The following is a 23,523-nucleotide window of genomic DNA, read 5'->3' as shown; positions in this document are numbered from 1 at the left end:
GTGGACTTGTTAGGTATAAAGTGTGTAAAGAATTAGGTCACTTAGATCCAGGATAATTAAAAATCCTACTGTGGTGTCTCCTTCCACAAAATCATCATTCTAGCAGAAAAAAAACGTAAGAATTAAGAACATAATATGAAATACTATTACTCATTTCTGATAGCCAGGCCTGCAGCCCATCTTTTGGAAGGATAGTTTATATTCACAATTCACGTGGAAGAGATCTTAGCATAGCACAGGCGCTTGGGTTTTGATACAAGCATGTTCTTTGCAGTGTGTTTTATTTTAATGAAAAATAGCAGCAGTATAAATGTTCAATAATTAGGAATGTATTAAAAAATGCGAGTATATCTGTTTAGTGAACTACCTTATAGCCTTTAAAAATTATGTAGAAGTATATTTATTTAGGAAGGTGTTAATGCTGTATTAAGTGAAAAAAATATAAAATAATATGTATGGTATCACATTTTTATAAATGGGATAGAAAGTGTGTGAGTAGTGATGTAATGAAGGACTGGAAAGAAAATGCACCAAGTTGTTAACTTGATATCTCCATGGTGGGATTGCAGTAGTTTTTATTTTCTATTTTCTGGTTTTCTATGTTTTACAAGTTTTCTAGATTATGATGTGTTACCTTTGTAATTAGGTATCCAAAAAATGCTACTTTTTTTTTTTTTTTTAAATACCCATGTGGTCTTGCCTTTAATAGACTTGTAAAAGAAGCAGTGACTTGGGCTTGATGGGTTGGGACAAATCTCCCAACTCCCAAACAGTCCAGAGTTTGTGTAGCGGAGTCTTGATTGTTTAGGGAGCTTATTGAGCTTAGCTACAACCCCAGCTCTTGCACAGCAGGATGCAGGTGAGCAGGCAACTAGCTTTTAGAGATGTGCTAAAAATAGTGCCCGATTTTCCTATTCCAAATAGGTACAGCTCCTTTTTACTTCAGGGTCTCTGACCATTTTTTCCCTTCCTTCCTCCCTCCCTCCCTCCCCCCCCCATTGTAGGAAAAAGTTAACGTATCTGGAATTATGTTATACATGTTTTCGAAATCTTATCCATTCAACACAATAGCATGAGTAGCTTTCTATGTTAATAAACACTGTTCTACTCCATTTTTTTAAATAGTAACTTTTATATAGTTCTTCAAACAGTTTAAAGGTGGCAGTGCATCTGCTACAGTAGTTTGGAGGACTGGAGGATTGATGGGATAAATAAAAGGTGGTTTTTGTTAGATGAGTAGATACTAGGTAGTCCAGGATATATATTCACTTTAAAATACACCCGATGAGGCTAGACATCTAAAGCTACTATTAGCTTCAGGAATAAGTATCTTCCATCTCCATTGGAATCACATATTCTCAAGCTCTTTGGTTCTGGCACAGAGAACCTAGCGAGTTCCAGATTTCCTGGTAGGTCAGCTTCCCATCCACATCCTGGCCAGCCTTGTGGAATAAATCCTGAAGATATTCAATGCTAGAAATTCCAGATAGGGAGCTAGGTCTTAGCTGGGCAGCTTTTTCAATTTGGTCTCCAAGGGATTGTGAAAATTTTAGCAATGTTGATGACTTTGATGTGAAACTCTGTACTTGCTCTTTATGAATGTTCTCTGGAGGCCTGTTCTCAGGCTTGTTTGTGAGAGCACTGATCAGCTATAGTTTTTCTCTTAGCTTGGATACTTGAGAATCTGAATTATCTTCTTTCTTTATGCTTTGGGTTTTTACTGTATCTGTTCTGTTGGTCACTTCATCCAAAGACTATCATTTCAGAGTGGCGGCTCTATCACTCATCGTGCTGAAGGACAGGTTTGCTCTCTTTTCTACCTTGCTCACAGCAACCAGATCTCTTTCTATCAGGTTGACTGTCTGGGTAAGATTACTGACTGTCTCATTCATTCCCTTGAGTTTAAGATAATTCTGTCTCTAGTATTCCACTAGGGTACTGTTTACCTCCTCTAAAAAGTTGTGAAGATATAGGATATACTGTTTCAAATTCTCACTGTGGGTTTTATTGTCAAGTTCTGATATAACTGAAGGTGATGGAGTGGTATGATTGCTTCCCCTGGTCTCCTTCAGGAGTTGCTGATTCATATCACTTTAGTATGTCCATGGTTTTCTTGTATTCATCCATGGTTTTCTGTATTGCCTCCACAGCAAGATGGATGCTGTTGAAAGAAATGCCAATGGAAGCTACACTCGACAGTGGCAGGCAGGCAGGCCAATTAAGTCTGAACATTGGCTTTGAGGTGGTTTACCACAGAAGTCAAGAGTAATCTGCCTATTCATTTTTGTGATATTTATCCAGACTTTGTTCACATCAAGCTCTCCAGATTCAGTTTCAAGTTGTTTTTGTTTTCTGAGTAGTTCCTCATTAAACTTGGCATTATCTTAGAGTGAGCTTTTCTGATTAGAATCCATTGTTCTAAATTTTTCCTTGAGAGTATCCAGATCTTCCTTGAGAGCAGCTTGCATCCACACCAAGCCAACACAGGCTACAACACAGGCCACAAGGATGACAGATGCAGCATCATAAATAGTATTCCTTGACAAAGCAAGAGCAATTTCCAAATACACAGAATTCCTCTTGCTCGTCTGAGGACTCAGGCTGGATCAGGGGGCTCAGTGCGAAGCTTTCCAGCTGTCAGCAGCCAGACCAATCAGTGCATTGAGTTCTTTGTGCTTTTTCATCTTCTTGGGTGGAGTGAGTGGATAACCCACTCCTGAGCTGCCAGGTTTGTACCCAACACCCAATTCTCTCATTGCCTTGGAGTTGCCTTCCAGAGTACGGAATCCTGGGCCAGAGCCCTTCAGTCCTGACCAAATCTGCTAAGGGCTGGAGATTGGAGCCCAGAGGAAACTAGAACTCAGATGGGTGGGGAAATCACATAGAAGTAGCTAGGGAGTTGGTGATCCAAATGGATAAGACCCTGGGTATGGAGCATCAGTTAAGAAGTTGGAAAAGGGGCAACCTTTTATCTCCCAAAAGAGTAAAAAAAGCCATCAAGAATGAGAGATTATCAGCCCTGATAAGTAGGTAATATTTCTAAGGGTGTTCCAGGAACTGGAGGAGTACACACAGACGTTTTGGATACCTAGGGCCGGGTTTCAAATGGAGAAGGAAAAGAAACTTGTTCTTGAATGGGGGAGAGGGGAAAAGTACAGAGAGAGACAGTGGGAATGAGTTAATCCTTCCCTGACAGAAGAATTGACAGCAGGAGGGAGCTTCCAGGTACTGCAACTCCAACACAACTCTGGGTGCCAAGAAAATGCCATGGCTTGGAAGCTCAGGTGTGAGATGATCACCACCCTCTGGCCCATGCCCTGAATTTGAGAGGAGCCCGAGAAGAAGGAAAATGTAGCAGCAGGCTCAAGGGGTTGCTGTGTGGGCCTGGGGGGCACAGTGCTGAGGGGTGACCACGGTTTTGCCTACCTGAAGAGCTCCCACCCAGAGTTTGAGGGGTTCTGGTTTGGGCAACTTTTCGCAACTCACAGGCACCGCCCCCAGTCTAGCCTCTACTCTGACCTGGTACCAGCTCCACCTGGGGCTGTTCTCAATGTGTTGGTGGCCATTGCTCTAGTTCCAGCTCTCTTCCCTCCTGGCATTGGGCATTGGCACCCTCCAATATTTTTAAAAACTGTATAATAGTTCATTGTGTAGCTGTACTCAATCCCCTGTGGTATTTCACTATTTTTAAAATGCTGCATTGTAGTTAAAACTACTTACCCATTATTACTTCCTTAGAATAAATTCCTAAAATTGGAATTACAGAGTATATCTGTTTTAAATTTTGTACATAATTGACCATCTTTTGTGTCTCTTGGCTCTGTCCTTCGCTCCTCTTCTTCCTTCCCCGTTTGAGATGGGGAATGGAGTCCTCTGCTTTGATTTCAGTTATTTTCCCTTTCCCCAGCTTTCAGTCCTATTGAACAGGCTTACGCTGCCCACCTGCCCTTTTCTGTCTGATTGCAGAATGGTTTATCTTGATATCTGTGTGATTTGCCTTGGATTTGTTTTCCTTTCTTCAGAGTCCAGTCTAAAATATCCTTGCATTTTAGAAACTGTGAAACTCTCCATTCCCCTTTGTTAAAGCCATCTTGGTCTTTCTCTATATGTGCATTTACATGTGTCTACACGTACAAACATGCATGCAGAGACGTGCTCAGTAATCTTATAATCTTCCTGGGCAGCAGCCTTTGTTTTCTTGTTTTCTCTGTCCTGGTATAGAAGCTGCAGGGAGCTGTTGAGCCACAAGCTTACCTTGCCATGCTGCTAGTTACTGGCTGGGATACCAGTAGGTTAATGTGGAGTAGCCCTGCCCTGGGAAATGTTACAGGAGTGCTGCATGAAGCCTTGGCTCTGTGTCAGAGGACTTGGGGAGAGATTCTGTGGCAACTATCCACACCTTGTCCCTTCCCACGAAGCAAGAAAACTTAATCCTTCACATGGTACTCTTTACAGACCCCACTGTTGTAGTTCCTCATCCCTTATGTCAGGTGTTTTTCATCTAGTGCAAAAGCCTTCCTTACACCTTGCAAAACTAAACACATGTCAGAATAATAACATAATACTATTGGCTCTCATTTGTTAAGTACCTATAATATGCTAAGCCCTATGCTAGGCAGTTTTTGAACATTATTTTATTAGATCTATTGGTATCTTTATGAAGTAGATAATATTTAAGTTTTATAGATGAGAAACAAGGGTCAGAAAGGTTGATTGTCTTGCCCAAGATCACACAGCTAATAGATCTGGAATTAAGCTTATATATCTGTCCAACTCCGAAAGTGGAGAGGTTGCATGTGAGACTTTCTTGGATGTGAATAGATGAAACCTTCTCTCCTATTTTGAAATATAGAAAAGGTGTGGATTAAAAGAATTCTTAGGGTTTTAACCAGCCCTCGGAATCTATGGGGGAAATGCAGATCTTTCTAGGTTTGCAGGTCACAATTTGTTCTTGTCATCAGATTCACTGTCCTCTGTATCCAGAGCAGACTCTTTAGAGCAGTGCTTCTTAAAACTTTATGTACCTGGAGATTGTTGATAATCCACAGATTCTGATTCATTAGGTCTGGGGTTGGGACTTGAGATTCTGTGTTTCTAACAAACTCTTAGGTTCTCCTTTTAGTGGCAAGGGTCTAGATCAGTAGGGGTTAAATGAACAGTCATCAGATTTACCTGGAGGTCTTTGAAACCGATTCAGTTGTGCTGTCCCCAAACTCAGAAATTTCTGATGGAGGGGGATTCTAGGATAGGGTCTGAGAATTTTTTTGTTTGTAGTTTTTTTTTAAAAAGAAAATTCCCCCCAGTTATTATGATGATGAGCTTGGGAATTAGAAGCCAAGATGTTATGGATGCCTTGCCCCATACAACACAGACATGTAAGTGAGTAGTTAATTTTGTTTCAGTAAACAGGCATTGAGTGCTATCTTAGTTAGGGATCATTTGTTTAATAGGGTAAGAAACCTGTTAGGGGCTAAGAAGGGCTGATTTACAAACAGGAAGAGCAGGAAGTATCCCTGGATTGCAGAAGGAACTGAATCTGGGAGTTGCCAAGCCACTGGGAACCAAGAATATCCTTGCTGCTTCTCTTTTGGTTTCTTTACTCTGAGGACTAGCTTTGGTAGAAAATGACCTCCCTAGGCTATTTATTCTAGTGCCACCAGCCAGTTCCACATTCCTGAGAGACTTTGAATGGCCCAGTCCAGTTTAGCCTTAGGGTTCGTTTTCCCTAGACCAGGAGGCCATCCCTAGACTGTGCTATGATCTAGAGGTCTGGGTTTGTATCAGGTAAACATAGCTATAGGGGCCCACCCTACATGCTGAGGTTTGGAGGAATAGTTCTAAGAGAAGGTGATTGTGGCTAGTTGGGCAAGTTCCCTAAAAGTGGCTAATGCAAGTACTTTCTGTGTAGCTTGGCATTGCTGGGGTGGGATTGTAGAACTAATTAAGATGAATTCCCTGCTCTTGGAATTGGGAGGGAGTTACTAGCTTAATGGAGAAGATAGACGAGTAAAGATTTTAAATTAATGTGATATGGTCTAAGTTTTTGATCAGAGGGATACCTTGGGAGCCTACAAGTGGGGCTCCTTGTGGATGTACAGGGAATATTCCAAGAGGACATGTCTGAACTGAATCATGAAAGATAAGTGCTTGTTGGATAGGTAGATAAAGGATGAACACAAAACAGAATATATATTTTGTTGAAGATTTTTGTGTGCATATAATAACTCTTAAGTTATTGCTAGAGCGTTAAGGTCTGTGGCAGGACATGAAGCTAGAGAGATAAATAAGGACCAAATTGAGGAGGGCCTGGCTGCCATTCTAAGAATCTTGAATTTAGGTGAAGGGGAGCCATTGGATGTTTTTTAATTAGGCACTCACATGAGAGGATTTCTTTTGAGGAAGATGACTCTGATTTTAGTATGGAGAATAGTTTTGATGGTGGCCTTGCCTGGAGGCAGTAATATCAGTTGTGGCTATCCAAAGGAGAGGTGATGAGAGTGAGGTTGGAGAAGAAGGAGATATCTGTAAGAATAGTTAGGAAGTAGATAGGACTAGCTGGTTGGATGATGGGAATCAGGGAGAAGGGAGCATCTGGGATAAAACCCAGACTTGGGTGACTGGGAAAATAATGGTATTAAGTGAAAAAAGGAACACATGAAGAAGAGCAATTTGGGGAATTCCGAAGATAATTTCAGTTTCGGACACCTTGAGTTTAAAATGTGTGTGGGATGAGTCAGTGATGGAGCCATTAGGCAGCGAGTCTGCTGTCCATTAGGGACTTTTCAGGGCTAAAATTTCAGATTCGGGAGGTGTTATCCCCCTACCCACCTCCTTTTTTTCTCAGTCTCTGCCTGGCACGCTTATTCCAGCTACACCTTTCCTTTTTATATTTTAAACTTAGGGCTCATCTAGTTTCTCCTTTCATAGATCTCCTTTCTGTGCAAGTAGTGGGTTTCATTATTTTTATGCAAATGTTTGACATGTCTTGGCTTCAGCACAAGAATTACTGACAGGGTTTTAAATCAGCTTCCTAGGCTAGAAGGTGTATGAGGGCAGAGATTATTTCCCTCTTGTTCATTGTCATATTCCTAGCACCCAACACAATACTTTGCACATAGTTGGTGCTGAATGAATGAGAGAATGAAAGAATGAGCCATTAAGTTTGCAAAAAGAATTTAACAACAGAGCCTCCAAGACCAATCTTTTTCATAAAACATTCTCTCTTGGAGGGTGAGAAGGATTTAGACTTATGTTGATACAGAAATGGGAGAGATCATTTCAGGCATTTTCTTATTCCATGAAGCATGTGTACTAGCTACATGATCAAAGACATGGGGACATAGAACAGATTTATGTGTGTGATAGAGATAAGCACTTAGGTATTAGTAACTCTTACCTTGTCACTGGTCTCAGATCATGCCAGCAAACCTGGTAATATTTATAGGTATGTTTAATAGTGGTTGTGATGTGCTCTGGAAATTGTGTTTTGTTTATAAGTTTCTATGCATGGTTAAATGAGGATTAACTATATGAAATATGCCCACGCAGACAGAATACTTTGTTGTAGTCCAGATTCGTTGGGTCATTGGCCTAATGCAACATCTCTTTGAAGCCTTCTGTGAGTTCCCAGGCAGTATTCACTACTTCCTTATCTGTGTTCATGTAGCGTATCATATCTATACAATGTTATGTTATGTTTATTTATTTTCATGTTTCACTTGACTGGTAGCCCTGACCATACCTTTATTAATTCCCAGTGTTTAGCATGTAGTAGACTTTCATTAAATGTTTGATAGATAATTAAGTGAATGGGTGATTGTACTCAGGGTCAGGCAACATTAACCAAGAACTACGTTCCACTTCTCTGTCCATTTTGTCTTTTAGTTATTTGTAGTAGATGTGCAGACAAGCCAAATCACCAAGATCCCCATTCTGAAAGACCGGGAGCCTGGAGGGGTGATGACCCAACAGGGCTGTGGTATCCATGCCATCGAGCTGAATCCCTCCAGAACACTGCTAGCTACTGGAGGAGACAACCCCAACAGTCTTGCCATCTACCGTTTGCCTACACTAGATCCTGTATGCGTGGGAGATGTAAGTTTCCCAGTAGTTGTAGTTAGAAGTGGTCTTGTTTTTAAACAAGGCACTGTAACATGGACCTTTCCCCCAAAAGCGCACTTGAGAAGGGCTAGTTTCCTCTACAGTTCTTCTGATTCCCAGGGCATGGGAGTGAGATGTGGGCATAGAGATGTCAGAATGGGGACTGGAATAGTGAACCCTATGTTAAACCATGAACTCTAGTTCATAGTACAATTATAAAGATGTGCTGTCATCAGTTGTGCCAAATGTTCCTCACCAATGCAAGGTGTCAATAATAGGGTAGTATATGGGAATCCTGTATTTTATGCATGATTGCTTTGTAAACCCACAACTTCTCTAGTAAAGGAAAAATAAAAGGGGGGACTGGACTCCTCATAGAGAATATCAGGTATGTTGACAGTATACATTTGTTGAAGGGGCCAACGGCACACTTCAAAGGCCAGCAGTGGTGGGTTGGGGTTTGAATCCACAGTGGCCACATTTCTCCTACTGCTCATAGTCAGAGAACAAATTTATTAAATCATTTTTTCAGCAACTATTTATTGAGCCTCCTATGGCCAGACATTTTTCTAGACACAGCAGTGAATGAAACAGATAAAACTCCTGCCTTCTTGAAGCCTACATTCTGATGGAGGAAGGCAATCAAATAGAAACCAAAAATATATACCAGTAGGATGTCAGAGGGTGGTAAGTGCCATGGAGAAGAGTAAGGCAGTCTAAAGGGATAGAAAGTGCTGGTGGAGGGTTCTGTTTCCGAGGATAGTCAGGGAAGGCTTCATTGATAAGATGCCATTTGAACAGAAACACTTAAAGGAAGTGAGAGTGCAAGCTGTGTAGATGTCTGGGAAAGAGTTCCCTAAAGAAAAAGAGCAAAGAGGCCAGTGATAGCCATAGTCTCAGAGAGCAAGGGAAGAAGTGGTAAACATGAGGTCGGCAGAGTGGGAGATGGGTGAGTGCACATAGGAGCCCCAGATAAAAAAAGATTGGAGGTCTTGCCCTGTTAGTTGAGATCATTGGTTTCTGATTTTTACAAAGATATTTTCAGATAGACTTGTTTGCTTTTCAGGAAACTGCATTGCAATTCTTATTTCACTAATTTCTCTTTTTTTTCTCCCTGTATCTATCACTCCCTCCTTTCCAGGATGGACACAAGGACTGGATCTTTTCCATTGTATGGATCAGTGACAATATGGCAGTGTCTGGTAAAGTTACCTTTTTGTAGGGAACTTTTGGTGAGGTGTGGGGAGGTAGGGAGACTGAATATTGAACTTAGATTGGAGATTTCTCAGGAAACAGAAAGACCATTGTCCAGGGGCAAGGGGATCTTGTTTCCAGTCTTGGCTCTTTCCCTGACTGACCGTATGACTTTAGAAAAGTAATTTCTCCTGTATAGTAACTCTTGATCTGGAAAGTAGAGGTACTGGTATAATTTATTTATTCTTACAGTTTTTTATTCCATAAAGCATGTGTGATAGCATATAAGGTTTTTGTGATTCTTTATGGAGATAATGGTTGTGAAAGTGTTTTGGAAGAGTTTATGTGCACTTCAGAGTATTAGGAGCATTATTTTCTGTACAACTGTGTATCATTAATTTTCTTGTTGATGAAAGCTGTACAGAACTGGATGAATTTCTTTCCTGGTTGTTGAAACAGTGAGACAAAAGATATGTAGAGAAGACAACATAGAGGTACACACATGTTTTCTGGGTCCTCACAACAACCTAGAAAGTAGACTTAGAGTACTAAACAGCTTCCCTGAGTACTCATATATGAAAAATACAACCCCCAATTCCAGATTGCCAAGTGAGAATAGTCATAAGTCACTCAACTAAATGCTTTGCATGTTATCTCATCTGATCATCAGAAAAATAGTAAGTTTGCATTATTAGTCTCATTTCACAGATGAAGAAATTTAGACATTATAACTTGCCATAGCCTACATAGATACTGGGAGATGGAGTCAGAATTTGAATCCAAGTCTTATCATCTGATTTCAAAGCCCTTGCTTAAAACTGCTATTCACCAAGCTAAAATAACTTTTTTTTTAATTCTTGGCATAGCAATAGAAAGCAGCCAGAAGGGAAAATAAATATAATAAAGATGCATAATAAGGAATTCAGAAGCTTTTAGATTCCTTGTCTCCCCAAGATGAATGTGAGCTCCTTGAATGGCAGCGGCTGAGGCATGTCATTTCTGTGGTAATTGTCCCAATGACACTAACCTACAATGTATTTGGTTTTTGGGAACCAGTACTTGGCTTTGTTTTGAGAACCTCCTGTGCCTCTCAGATAACCTGCCAGCACCCTATGTTTTTAGACTGACAACTCCCAAATCTACATTTCCTTAAAAGTTTTACAGAATTTAAGAGTATTGGCTCTGATTTTAGAGACTTGAAATTTGAATCCTGCCCTTACCACTTATTAGCACTGTGACTTTGAGTAAGTTACTTAATTTTTTTGAGACTTGGTTTTCGCATCTGTAACATGGATGATGATTGTATATACCTCAGAGGTCATTGGGAAGATCAAATGAGCTAATGCATAGTGGCTGCCATCTTGAAAATGCACAATACTTCTTAACTGTTGCTGATGTTCATTAGCCCCTGAACATTCCACCTCAAAATCAGTGGATTCGAATTCATTTCCCTTCCATTAACCAGTATTATGAATGGTCTCACCATCCCCTCAGGGGCGCAGGCCAGAGAAATAAGTCTCATGTTAGGCTCTTCAGTCTACATAACCCTTATATATGGTAGGTTGTGAAGCCATGTTGATACTATTTTCTGAAATAGCTCTTAAGTCAGCCAATTTCTTTACTGTCTCTACTACTTGAGTGCCCATCATCTGTCTCTAGGATTACCCTAGTCTTTCCTTATTTTCCATCTTTGTGTAGTCTTGTCTCCTTCAATCCAATCTTTTTCTTTCTTTCTTTTAAAAACTTTTCAATTTGAAATACTTTCAAACTTAAGAACAGTTGCCAAAATTATACAACTCCCTAAAGAGACCACCAACATACCCCTAGCTGCCCCCCAGCAAGATAACCAGATTCACCAATTTTAACATTCTGCCACATCTACCAATATCATTCTGTCTATGTCTGTATCTATTTATCAGTCCATTCTCTGAACACTTGGGTTATAGGTTGTATACATAATGCTCCTTGAATACTTATTATGCTTTGTACATTTCCTGAGAACACTATGTGCAACTATTAAGTTCAAGAAATTTAACATTGATGTAAAGCTTACAGTCTATATCCATATTTTTCATGTGTCCCTGTAATATTCCTTTGAGCCTTTCTCCTCCTCCCTTGTTAGATTCCATCTGGTATCATGTATTGCCTTTAATTGTCATTGTCTCTTTAGTTGCTCTTTTTTTTTTTATTAATTGTGGGGAAATACATACAACATAAACTTTCCCATCTCAGCCACTCCCAGCATACCATTCAAGGGCTTTAATCACATTCACAATATTGCAGTACCCTCACCAACTTCCATTACCAAAACTTTATCGTGTCCCCAAACAGAAACCCTACATACACTATGCATTAACTCCCCATTCCCCCTCCGCCCCCCCTTGGCAACCTATATTTAATTTCTGGCTCTATGAGCTTGTATATTCTTCAATATTTTCTTTGAAGTTACCATGGGACTTAAATTTAACACTCTTAATCTATAACAATCTTTTTTGATTTGGTACCAAATTTACTTTAACAGTATACACAAACTATGTTCTTGTAGCTCTCCGTCACCCCACCTTTATTTGGTTCTTGTCACAATTAGATGTCTATACGTTATAAGTCTAAAACCACTGATTTATCATTACGTTTTATGCATTTGCTTTTTAGATCCTGTAGAAAGTAAAAAGTGGAATTTACAAACCAGAAAACAATAATAGTACAGGCATTTATATTTGCCCACATTGTTACACTTACCAGAGAACTTTATTTCTTCATGAAGTGTCAATCTATTGTCCTTTGTCCTTTGCTTTCAACCTGCAGAACTCTTTAGCATGTCCTGTAGGGCCAGTATAGTAATGATGAACTCCCAAAGCTTTTGTTTGTCTTCATCTTTCCCTCATTTTTTGAAAGACAGACTTACTGACTATCGAATTCCTGGTTGCCAATTTTTTGCTTTCAGAACTTTAAATGTCATCCCACTGCCTTGTTACCTCCATGGTTTCCAGTGAGATATCAGCATTTAATCTTACAGAGACTCCTTTGTATGTGACACTTTGCTTCTCTCTTGCGGCTTTCAGAATTCTCTCTCTTTCTTTGACATTCAACCATTTGGTTATAATATGCCACAAAATGTGTCTATTTGGAGTTCCTTGAGTGTCTTGGATATGTATATTCATGTCTTTCATTAAACTTCATTATTTCTTTGGATACTCTCTCTGCCCTTTTCTCTCTTTGTTCTCCTTCTTAGACTCCCACGGTGCATATATTGGTACACTTGATGGTGTCCCACAGGTTCCTCTGGCTCTTTGCTTTTCTTCATTCTTTTTTATTTTCTGCTCCTAAATGATTTCAGTTGTCTTACCTTCAAGTTCACTGATGTCTTCTCCCAGCTCCAATCTGCTGTTCATCGCTTCTAGGGAATTTTTAATTTCTGTGGTCTTCAGCTCTGTTTGGTTCCCTCTCGTAATTTCCACCTCTTTATTGAGTAAAATTGTGTTGTGGGAAAAAAAAGTCTTTGCCTGGTATGTTCAATATCTAGTCCTATCATGGATGGTTTCTAATGCTTTAATCCCCTCCTTTGCCAGGGCCATTGCTTCCTATTTCTTTTTTAATCTCATGTTGAAATCTAGAAATTTTGATATTTTAATGTGTCGTTGCTTGAATTTAGATGCCGAGGTGTCTTGTTCCTTAAGCATGTATTCAGCTAGCGTTGTGACAGGGTTTTCCTTGAATGCCAAGACCTAACAAAAAAAGGAGGAGAAAAAGGAGGAGAAGTAGGAAGAAAAAAGAAAACACCTTTCCCAATCTTTGTAGATTGAACTGTGCAAGTGCTCCCTTTCAGGGCTTATCCATAGTACATTGAGTTTAGAGAAAAGCTTCAGACCAGAGTGTCAGGGGCCTTCATGACCCTTTCTGCACACACATCTTGTCTCAGGCCCTAGGTGTTCTCCCAGTTACACAGATAAAAATGTCCCCTCTTCCCTAGGAAACAGTTTCCTTATGGTCTGGGTGCTGTACTGTATGTCCTACAGCTAGTAATCCCTTGCCTCAGGCAGCATGACTTGATTGCTCTACCATAGCATTCTGTGAGCTACCTCCGACATGCAGGGCAAGTTCTGGTGGCAAGTCCCTTAGGGTACCACCAGACAGATAAGGCCAGACATACAAGTTTCTAAAATGTGCAGGAGAGGTACTCTGTTCACTCTGGTACTGAGAGAAGGTATCCACACTGGAATTGTGGGCTGGGTCTGCTCTGAGTCAGTGAGGAGTGAGGTAGGGGCCAGCCAGGTTGCCAAAAAATCCTATTGCTTTTACATAGGCTTTTTCTTGATTTGGCACTCATGATGTTATTGCAGTCTTTTGACTGCTTTCTGGAGCTTTGAGAAACATGTTTCTGCCAGTTCTTGCTGGTTGTTCAAAGCTTCTGTAGTGGGGGACCCAGCACTGAAGTGTCTCACTGCCATCTTGATCTCAGGGCAAGTCAATCCAATCTTCATGTCATTACCAAATCAGTTCTTTAAATATTTTTCTTCCTTATTGTAAAAGTCACATCGCAAAATATATAGTAACATCATTTAGAATGGTGATGTAGGATGTTCTGAGGGTTGATCCCTCCACCAAAGCAACCATTGAGCTGGAAAAAGCAACTGAAATCAACTGTTTTGCAACCCTGGAACCTGACTGAACACTTACAACAATCAGAGGAGTGCTTGAAGAAGGGAGAGGCTGCTGATTGCGCATTAGGAAGCAGTGCCCAAACCAGTGAAAATCACCTATTCCTCAGCCTTTGTTCCTGGAGTAGCTTACCATACTGGGCAGTGGGGATCTTGTCCTCCACAAATTTGGTGTTCTGCATTTTGGTTAATCTGGCAGGATCCTAAGGGATCAATACAGATGCTTGACTTGGTTTGGATCTCTTAGATTGCAGCAGCATCCCCCAGGGTGTCATCTATTGGATGATTTAAAGGGACTGTATTCTACCACCATCCCATACATTTTTTTTGGAGCCAGGCATTTAAGAATCTTTCTCAGGTTACTGACTAACTGCAGAGATAACAGACCCTTCAGGGACCACACACAAAGAAGAAATACACACTTTGCAAAAATAGTTTGAAAAAGTCACATCCGGATGACTCCAGCCTTCAGGGAGTAAAAATCAACAGTTCTGAGGAGTGGGAGAATCAGATTTCCTGGGTTACCACATTATAAACTCAGAATGTCAAAACATACAAAGAAACAGGAAAGTATAATCCATTGACAGGATGAAAAGAATTTGACAGAAAACATCCCTGTGGAAAACCAGACCTCAGAATTATTAGTCAAAAGACATTAAATCAGCAATCTTAAATATGTCAGTGAGCTAAAGAAAACCATGGACAAAGAACTGAAGGAAATTAGGAAAACAGTGTATGAACAAAATGAGAACCATCAATACAGAGATAGGAAATATTAAAAGGAAACAAATCCTGGAGCTAATTAGTACAAAAAATAAAAAGAAAAATTCACTAGAGGGCTTCAACAGATTTGAGCAGGCAGAATGGATCAGTAAACTCAAAGATAAGACAATTTAAATTTTCTGTTCTGAGGAGAGCAGAAAAAGGAATGAAGAAAAATGACCAGAGCCCGAGTACCAACATACCCAACAGAGGTATCCCAGGGGAGAAGAGAAAGATAAAGGAGCAGAAAAAATATTTGAAGAAAAATGGCCTAAAACTTCCCAAATCTGATGAAAAACATGAATATATACATCCAAGAAGCTCATGATTCCAAATCAGATGAATTCAGAGAACAATCTGATACGCATTTATTCACATTGTCAATGCCCAAAGACAAAGAGGAATTTGAAAGCAGCAAGAGGAAAGTTACTGGTCACATATAAGGACCGACATATAAGGACCAACAGTTAGAAAATGTGAAGGTCAGAAAGCAGTGAGATACTTTCTTAAAAGTTTTGGAAGTAAAAACTGCCAAGCAAGAATTTTATATCTGACAAAACTATCCTTCAAGAAAGAATATAAAATTAAGGTATTTCCATATAAACAAAGCAATTCTAAAGGATGTCCTGCAGACTAAAATGAAAGGTCAGTAGACAGTAACTTGAAGCCACGTGAAGAAATAAAGAAAACTGGTAAAGATTACTGCATAGATAAATATAAAAAGCCTGTGTACTTTTGTAACTCTTCTTTTTTTATATATAACTTAAAAGGCAAATGCGTGAAACAGTAATGTAAAACCTACATTAATGGGCACATAATGTCTAAGGTGTAATCTGAGATAATAAAAAAAAGGGGGAGAAACAAAGATATATAAGCGGTGAGTTTGTGTACTTTTGAAACTCAGCTGATATTATTCAAACTAGGTTGTTAAAAGTTTAAGTTGTTAATTACAATTCCCAGATTAACCAATAGGAAAAAAACTAAAAAACGTATACAGAAAAGGAAGAAAAAACATATTCAATATAGTATGCTACAAAAAGTCAACTAAATTTTAAAAAAAGGTAATAATGGAGGAACTGAGGAAGAATATATACATCCAGGAAGCTCAATGTATATCATATATACAGAAACACGTAAATGCAGGAAGTAGATCATTCCTTACCTGTAATAGCTTTAAAAGTAAATAGATTAATGCCACTATTAAAGGCAGAGTTTGGCATAAAGGATAAAAAACATGATCCATCCATGTCTCTACATAAGACTCATTTTAGATACAAAGACATAAAGAAGTTGAAATTAAGGGGATGGAAAGGAAATTCCATGCAAATAGTAACGAAGAGAGCTGGACTGGCCTTATTATTGCCAGGCAAATAGACTTCTAGTCAAAAAGCGTTACAATATACAAAGAAAGACATTAAATATTGATAAAAATTTCATTCTGGCAAGAAGATATAGCAGTTATAAACAAATACATACCTAACAGCAGAACCCCAAAATATATGAAACAGCATTGACAGATTGAAGGGAGAAATAGATGGTTCTACAGTAATAATTGGAGACTTTAAACACTCCACTTGCAATAATGGATAGAACAACCAGAAAAAAGATCAATAAATAGAGGTCTCAAACAACATTTAAACCAATTAGACCTGCATACATATGTAGAATAATCCACCCAACCGTAGCAGAATACACATTCTTCTCAAATACACATTGAATATTCTCCAAAAATCAAGTGTCAGTAAATTTTAAGATTAAAATCATACAAAGTGTATTCTCTGACCAAGATGGCATGAAGCCAGAAATCGATAACAAAAGGAAAACTGGAAAATTCATAAATAGGTGGATATTAAACAATATACTCTTAAAAAACTAATAGGTCCCCTTCCAAAACACTTGTTGAGATAGCCAAGGAAGCCAGGGGAAGGCAAAGGGGATGGCCCTGGAGAAGGCCAAGGAACTTGCCAGTGAGGCACAAGAAGCAGCAGCAGTTAATGTAGCCAGCCCAGACCCTGGTGAAGCCTGGACCTCGGCCTTCCCCTCGTCACCACCACCACTAAAGCACACCAGACAATCCAGCTCAAATCCCTCCACCCTTTCCCCATTGTACTTTATTTCTAAAAATTAACTTCCAGCCTTAACAGTCTGGGTGGTGGGTTGAGGTGAGTGTTAGGCATCTGTTACCTGTTAGGTGTCTGCAATAACCCAGGCAAATCAAGACCAGCAATACATCAAAAGAGTAAGGCAGTAGGACCAAAGAGAATTTATCCCAAGTATGCAAGGCTGGTTTAATATTGAGAAATCAGTCAGTGTAATTTACTAGCTTAACAAAATAAAGGAGAAAATTTATATGATCATCTCAATAGATGCAGAAAAAAGCATTTTTCACAATTCAGCATAGTTCATGATTTAAAAATTAAAATTTTCAGCAACTTAGGAATAGAGGGAATTTTCTTAATCTGTAAAGAATATTTACCCAAAAAGACCCTATGGATAACTTGATGAAATATTGAATGCTTTTCTCTAATGTTTGGGAACAAGACAAGAATAAGACAGAAGGACATTGTACTAGAGCTCTTATCTAGTGCAATAATTAAAAGCAAAAAGAAAGATAAGTTTGGAAAGGAATAAGTATAATTGTATTTATTTGTAGATAACATGGTTGTGTACATAGGTAATCCAAAGGCATAAAAAATAAATTATTAGAACTAATAAGGGAATTTAGCAAAGTCATGGGGTATAAGGCCAAATTACAAAAGTCTATTATATATTTCTATATACTTTCCACAACAAATTGAAAAAGATTTAAAAATACATTAAGAAGCACTTAAAACATAAAATGTGTAGAAATAAATTTAAAGAAATATGTGAAACTTCTACATTGATAAAAAATTGCTGATAAGATACCAATTCTCCCAAAAATGATTTATAGATTCAATAAAATCCCCATCAGAATATTGGCAGATTCTTTTGTGGAAATTGCTAAGCTGATTCTAAAATATATATGGAAAAGAAAGATCAAGAATAGCTCAAATAATTTTAAAGGGCAAAGTTGGAGGATTTCAAGATTAATTGTAAAACTCGAGTAACTAACCAATGTGATATTGAAGTACAGATGGACAATTAGATCAATGGAACAGAAAGGGTCACATTTATAGTCATTTGATAACAAAGGTGCCAGTGCAAATCAGTAGGTCTAGGAAGTTTTCAATAAATGTAGTTGGAGCAATTGAATAACCATGTGGGGAAAATAGTGAACCTAGGATGCCTGCCTTCCATTATACAAAAAAATTAGATTGAGACGTATCACACAACTAAAGTTGAAAGCCAAAACTGAAGTTTCTAGGGGAAAGCATATAACCTATGCAACAAAGATTACTTATGCAGGATACAAAAGGCATTTGCCACATAAGAAAATACTGCACATTGGATTTAACCAAAATTTTAAATTTCTCATCAAAGGACATCATTGAGAAAATGAAATTATAAGCCACATAGCCAGGGATATATATGGAGGTATAGGATATATCCAGAATATATAAAGAACTCCTATAAAGAAGACAAACAGCCTAAAAAAAATAATATGCAAGAGTCAAGAACAGACACTGCCAAAAGAAGACATCTGAATAGCCTACTAAGCATAGCAAAAGGTGCTCAACATCAGTAGTCAACAGAGAAATGCAATTTAAAATCATCATAAGATACTACTATATACTAACCAGAAAGGCTATAATTAAAAAGATTGACAATACCAAGGGTTAGGCAATTAAGGAAAGGGGAACATCTGAATAAATAGAATTGGTTTTATGCCTAGAGTTAATCAGTCCATAATTTTCACACTTTTTTCAACATTTGCATCCAGATGTTCCCCACTTCAAAATGTCTGCATCGGAATTCCTGATCGCCTACTCTATGACGTATGCTGACAAGCTCTTATGGATTCACAAAGATGAGCAAGATTTATCCCTACCACCAAGAGGCTTAATATCTAGTAAGGAAAGTTAAAGAGGTTTATAATTAACTATTGCGAGTTTGCCAAAACCAAAAACTAATAGGTCAAAGAAAAAATAACAAGGAGAGTGAGAAAATATGTACAGATGAATGAAAACGAAAATGGAATACCAAAACTTAGGAGATACAGCAAAGGCAGTACTCAGAGGGAAATTTACACCTGTAAATGCCTACATTTTAAAAAAACTCAAATTAATAACCTAACTGTACACCTTAAGGAACTAGAAGAGCAAACTGATCCAAAGCTAGTATAAGGAGGGAAATAATTAAGATTAGAGCAGAGATAAACAAAATAGACAATAGGAAATCAATAGAATCAATAAAACCAAAACTTGGTTCTTTGAAAATATCAATAAAATTGAGAAACCATTTGTAAAACTGACAAAGAAAAAAGAGAAGTTTCAAATAACTAAATTCAGAAATAAAAGTGGAGACATTACTATTGATATTATTGATATAACAAGGATTAAAAGACAATACCATGAAAAATTGTGCACCAACATCTTACATAGACTAGATGAAATACACAATTTCTTAGAAACATGCTATTCCTATGGAAATTCTAAACTGACTGAAGAAGAAAAAGAAAATATCAAAAAAAGAAAGACAATACCAACAGAACTATAACCAAAGATTTGAGTCAGTCATCAAAAATCTCCCAAAGTCCAGAACAGATGACTTCATTGAAGATTTCTATCAAACATTTAAAGAATTAACACCAATCCTTCTCACACTCTTCTAAAAACAGAAGAGGATAGAACACTTGGTGACTTGTTCTGTGAGATCAGCATTAACCTGAAACCAAAGCAGGATGAAGACATCAGAAGAAGAAAAAAAAAACAGTCCAATATCTCTTATGAATATGGATGCAAAAGTCCTCAAGAAAAATAGCCTGCAAACCGAATTCAACAACATGTTTAAGAGATTATACACCATGACCAAATGGGATTTATCTTGGGAATGCGAGGGTGATCCAACATAAGAAAATCAATCAGTGTAAATACACTATAGTAATAGGTCAAAGACAAAAACCACATCATTTACCTCAATTTACACAAATGATATTTTACAAAACCCATCACCCTTTATGATAAAAGCACTCATAAAACTAGGAATAGAAGGGGACTTCCTCAACATGGTAAAGGGCATTTATTTTTAAAACCCACAACTAACATCATACTTCGTAGTGAAAAACTGAAAGCTTTCCCCTAAAATCAAGAACAAGACAAAGATGCCCACTTTTACCACTGCTATTCAAAATTGTACTGGAAGTTCTAGTCAGAGCAGTTGGGCAAGAAAAAGAAATGAAAGTCATCCAAATTGGAAAAGAAGAGGTAAAACTGTTTCTAGTTGCAAATGACATGATCCTATATATATACATAGAAAATCCCGAAGAATCCACAGAAAGCTACTAGATCAATAAATTCAGTAAAGTTGCAGGATATAAGATCAGCACACACAGAACCTAAGATGGCGGCTAGGTGAGACAGGGCAAAAAAACACCTCTGTGAAAAATACTAGATAAAAACCAGAAAGTGACCCAGAACACCAGTTCCAGAGTAGCACCAGCCAGACAAGGTCTGCTAAATCTACAGGGACTGTGCATTTGGTGAAACCAGGAGTCTGCATTCTGAAGTGAGTGAGTGAGTCAGCTAAAAGTCCCTCAGCCACACTGCAGTGTGGGGAAATCGTGGGTTGGCATTTGGAGACGGACTAGTTCTTTAAAAAAAAAAAAAAAAAAAATGCCCAGGAGCAGCTGCAGATACGTTGGGGAGAGCCATGCAGTGAAGCATGGCGGGAGCGGGCTGGGCTAACGCCTTGGTGTCTGGCATGGAGGATACCCCTTCCCACACCCTCTGCTGATTGTTTCAGGCCCAGGGGAGCAAAGGGGAGCCAAAGGGAGAAAGGACCGCATGAGTTGCAGCCATGTCCCCGGCGGGTGGGGGACTCTCCTGCCTGGAGCCGGACTCACAGCCCAGAGCTGCGCTGGGAAGCCCAGCATGACGGGGAGTCTTTCCCGCAGCGCCGCACACATGCCACAGTGTCAGCCATGGACAGTGGCCTTTAATACACCCATGGCTGATTGTCCTGGAGCTGGGAGGGCGGTGCTGTGCGAAAAGGGGAAAGTTACCGCGTCCCATTCAACCATCCTTGAAGTGGGCTGGGAACGCCCCTGCACAACCTGACATCCCAGGGCTTCTCTGGAGGCCGGCGTGCACTTGTGACGTGGTGCAGCCCTCCCTCAGCAGAGATCCTGGAAGAGCACAGCAGGGAAGGGGGAACCACTCGGAAATCCCAGGGAACCTACGCCAATACCAAGGACTTGTGGGTCAGTGGCAGAGAACAGCCTTAAATCTCCGGGAACACCTGGAAGGTTTGATTATGAAAGCTGCCCTTCCTCCTTAACCACTCAGACACACGCCCCTCATTCAGGGTGCACAGCACTGACAACACAACCAAATTAAGTGCACCAATTGGACCCCACACACCACAAAGACAAAGTTGGGGAGAACTGACTTGAGGGGAATAGGTGACTCACAGACGCCATCTGCTGGTTAGTTAGAGAAAGGGTACGCCACCAAGCTGCAGTTCTGACAAATTAGAGATCAAGTAAAGCAGATGCCAAGAGGCCAAAAACAACAGAAAATCTTAAAGCATATGATAAAACTAGATGATATGGAGAACCCAAACCCCAACATCCAGATCAGAAGATCAGAAGACACACAGTACTTGGCACAATTAATCAAAGAACTACAGACAAGCAACGAGAGCATGGCACAGGATATAAAGGACATGAAGAAGAGCATGGCATAGGATATAAAAAACATAAAGAAGATCCTAGAAGAGCATAAAGAAGAAATTGGAAGAATAAATTAAAAAACGAAGATCTTATGGAAATTAAAGAAACTGTAGGCCAAATTAAAAAGACTCTGGAAACTCATAATACAAGATTAGAGGAAGTTTAACAACAACTCAACCTCCTTGAGGACCACAGAACAGAGAATGAAAGAACAAAAGAAAGAATGGGGAAAAAAATCTAAAAAATCGAAATGGATCTCAGGGATATGATAGATAAAATAAAACATCCAAATTTAAGACTCATTGGCGTCCCAGAAGGGGAAGAGAAGGGTAAAGGTCTAGAAAGAGTATTCAAAGAAATTGTTGGGGAAAACTTCCCAAACCTTCTACACAATATAAATACACAAAGCATAAATGCCCATGAACTCCAAACAGAATAAATCCAAATAAACCCACTCCAAGACATATTCTGATCAGACTGTCAAATACTGAAGAGAAGAAGGAGCAAGTTCTGAAAGCAGCAAGAGAAAAGCAGTTCACCACATACAAAGGAAACAACATAAGACTAAGTAGTGACTACTCAGCGGCCACCATGGAGGCGAGAAGGCAGTGGCATGACATATTTAAAATTCTGAGAGAGAAAAATTTCCAACCAAGAATACTTTATCCAGCAAAACTGTCCTTCAAATTTGAGGGAGAGCTTAAATTTTTCACAGACAAACAAATGCTGAGAGATTTTGCTAATAAAAGACCTTCCCTACTTCAGATACTAAAGGGAGCCCTACCGACAGAGAAACAAAGAAAGGAGAGAGAGATATAGAAAATTTTAACAGACATATATAGAATATTACATCCCAGGTCACCGAGTTACACATTGTTCTCTAGTGATCATGGATCTTTCTCCAGAATGGACCGTATGCTGGGACATAAAAACAAGCCTCAATAAAATTAAAAAAAAAAAAAAAGAATGAATTTGTTCAAAGCACATTGTCTGACCACAGTGGAATACAAATAGAAGTCAATAACCATCAGAGACTTGGAGAATTCACAAACAGCTGGAGGATAAAAATGAGGGGGAGATGAAAACATTCCCAGATAATCAAAAGCTGAGGGACTTCATCACCAGTAATCAGTCCTATAAGAAATGCTAAAGGGAGTTGAGCAGGCTGAACGGAAGGGACACTAAACAATTGACTGAAACTACATGAAGAAATAAAGATTTCCGGTAAAGATCATATGGTAAATATAAATACCAATACTACTGTATTGTTGATTTATAACTCCACTATTTACTTCCTTCAGGATCTAAAATACATGAACTGTAATGATAAATCAGTGGTTTTGGACTCAATGTAAAGTGTAATTTTTGACAAGAATTACATAAAGGTGGGGGAATGATGGAGTATAGGAACATAGTTTATGTGTCCTATTGAAGTTAAGTTGGTATCAAAGAAAAACAAGATTGTTACAGATTTAAGATATTAAATTTAAGCCCCACTGTAAACACAAAGAAAGTATCAGAGAATATGACCATAGAGATGAAAAGTAGAGTATGGGTTCCGAGAAGTGGGGGAAGGGGCAATGGGGAGTTAAGAAATGGGAGTAGGGTTTCTGTTTGGGGTGAAGGGAAACTTCTAGAAATTGATGGTGGGAAGGTGATAGCATTACAACATTCTAAATGTGATTAATCCCACTAATGGAATGCTAGGGAGGGGGTGGGATGGGAAGATTTAAGCTATATATATGTGCACTAATGTTTAGAACAACATTAGAACAGCATTATTCACAACTATCAAAAGGTGGAAACAACTCAAGTGTCCATCAAGAGGTGAATGGATAAACAAAATGTTTTATTTTAAAAAATAGAATATTTTTCAGCTGGGAAAAGGAAGTTCTGATACATGCTATAACATAGATGAACCTCGAAAACATGCTGAGTGAAATAAGCCAGATGGAAAAGGAATTTTGTATAATTCAACTTGAGTGTTTTGGTTTGCTA

At 38.9% G+C, this 23,523-nt stretch overlaps 1 protein-coding gene and 1 pseudogene across 2 annotated transcripts in view; one reads left to right on the top strand and one right to left on the bottom strand.

Annotated features, from left to right (window-relative positions):
- DCAF12 (DDB1 and CUL4 associated factor 12) overlaps positions 1-23,523 on the top strand; it is a 55,908-nt gene that overhangs the window by 21,699 nt on the left and 10,686 nt on the right. The window contains exons 3-4 of one of the 2 annotated variants that reach the window (XM_037797217.1): positions 7,885-8,094; positions 9,242-9,302. In XM_037797217.1, the coding sequence (XP_037653145.1) occupies positions 7,885-8,094; positions 9,242-9,302 (271 nt within the window). The remainder of the gene's footprint in view (positions 1-7,884; positions 8,095-9,241; positions 9,303-23,523) is intronic. The other variant, XM_037797218.1, reaches the window with a different exon arrangement.
- Positions 1,291-2,684, bottom strand: LOC119504730 (annotated as a pseudogene).

The sequence above is a fragment of the Choloepus didactylus genome, chromosome 10 (genome assembly GCF_015220235.1).
Source record: "Choloepus didactylus isolate mChoDid1 chromosome 10, mChoDid1.pri, whole genome shotgun sequence".
NCBI lineage: Eukaryota > Metazoa > Chordata > Mammalia > Pilosa > Megalonychidae > Choloepus > Choloepus didactylus.
Note: the sequence above shows the minus strand (reverse complement) of the source record. Positions and strands in the feature narration are given on the sequence as shown.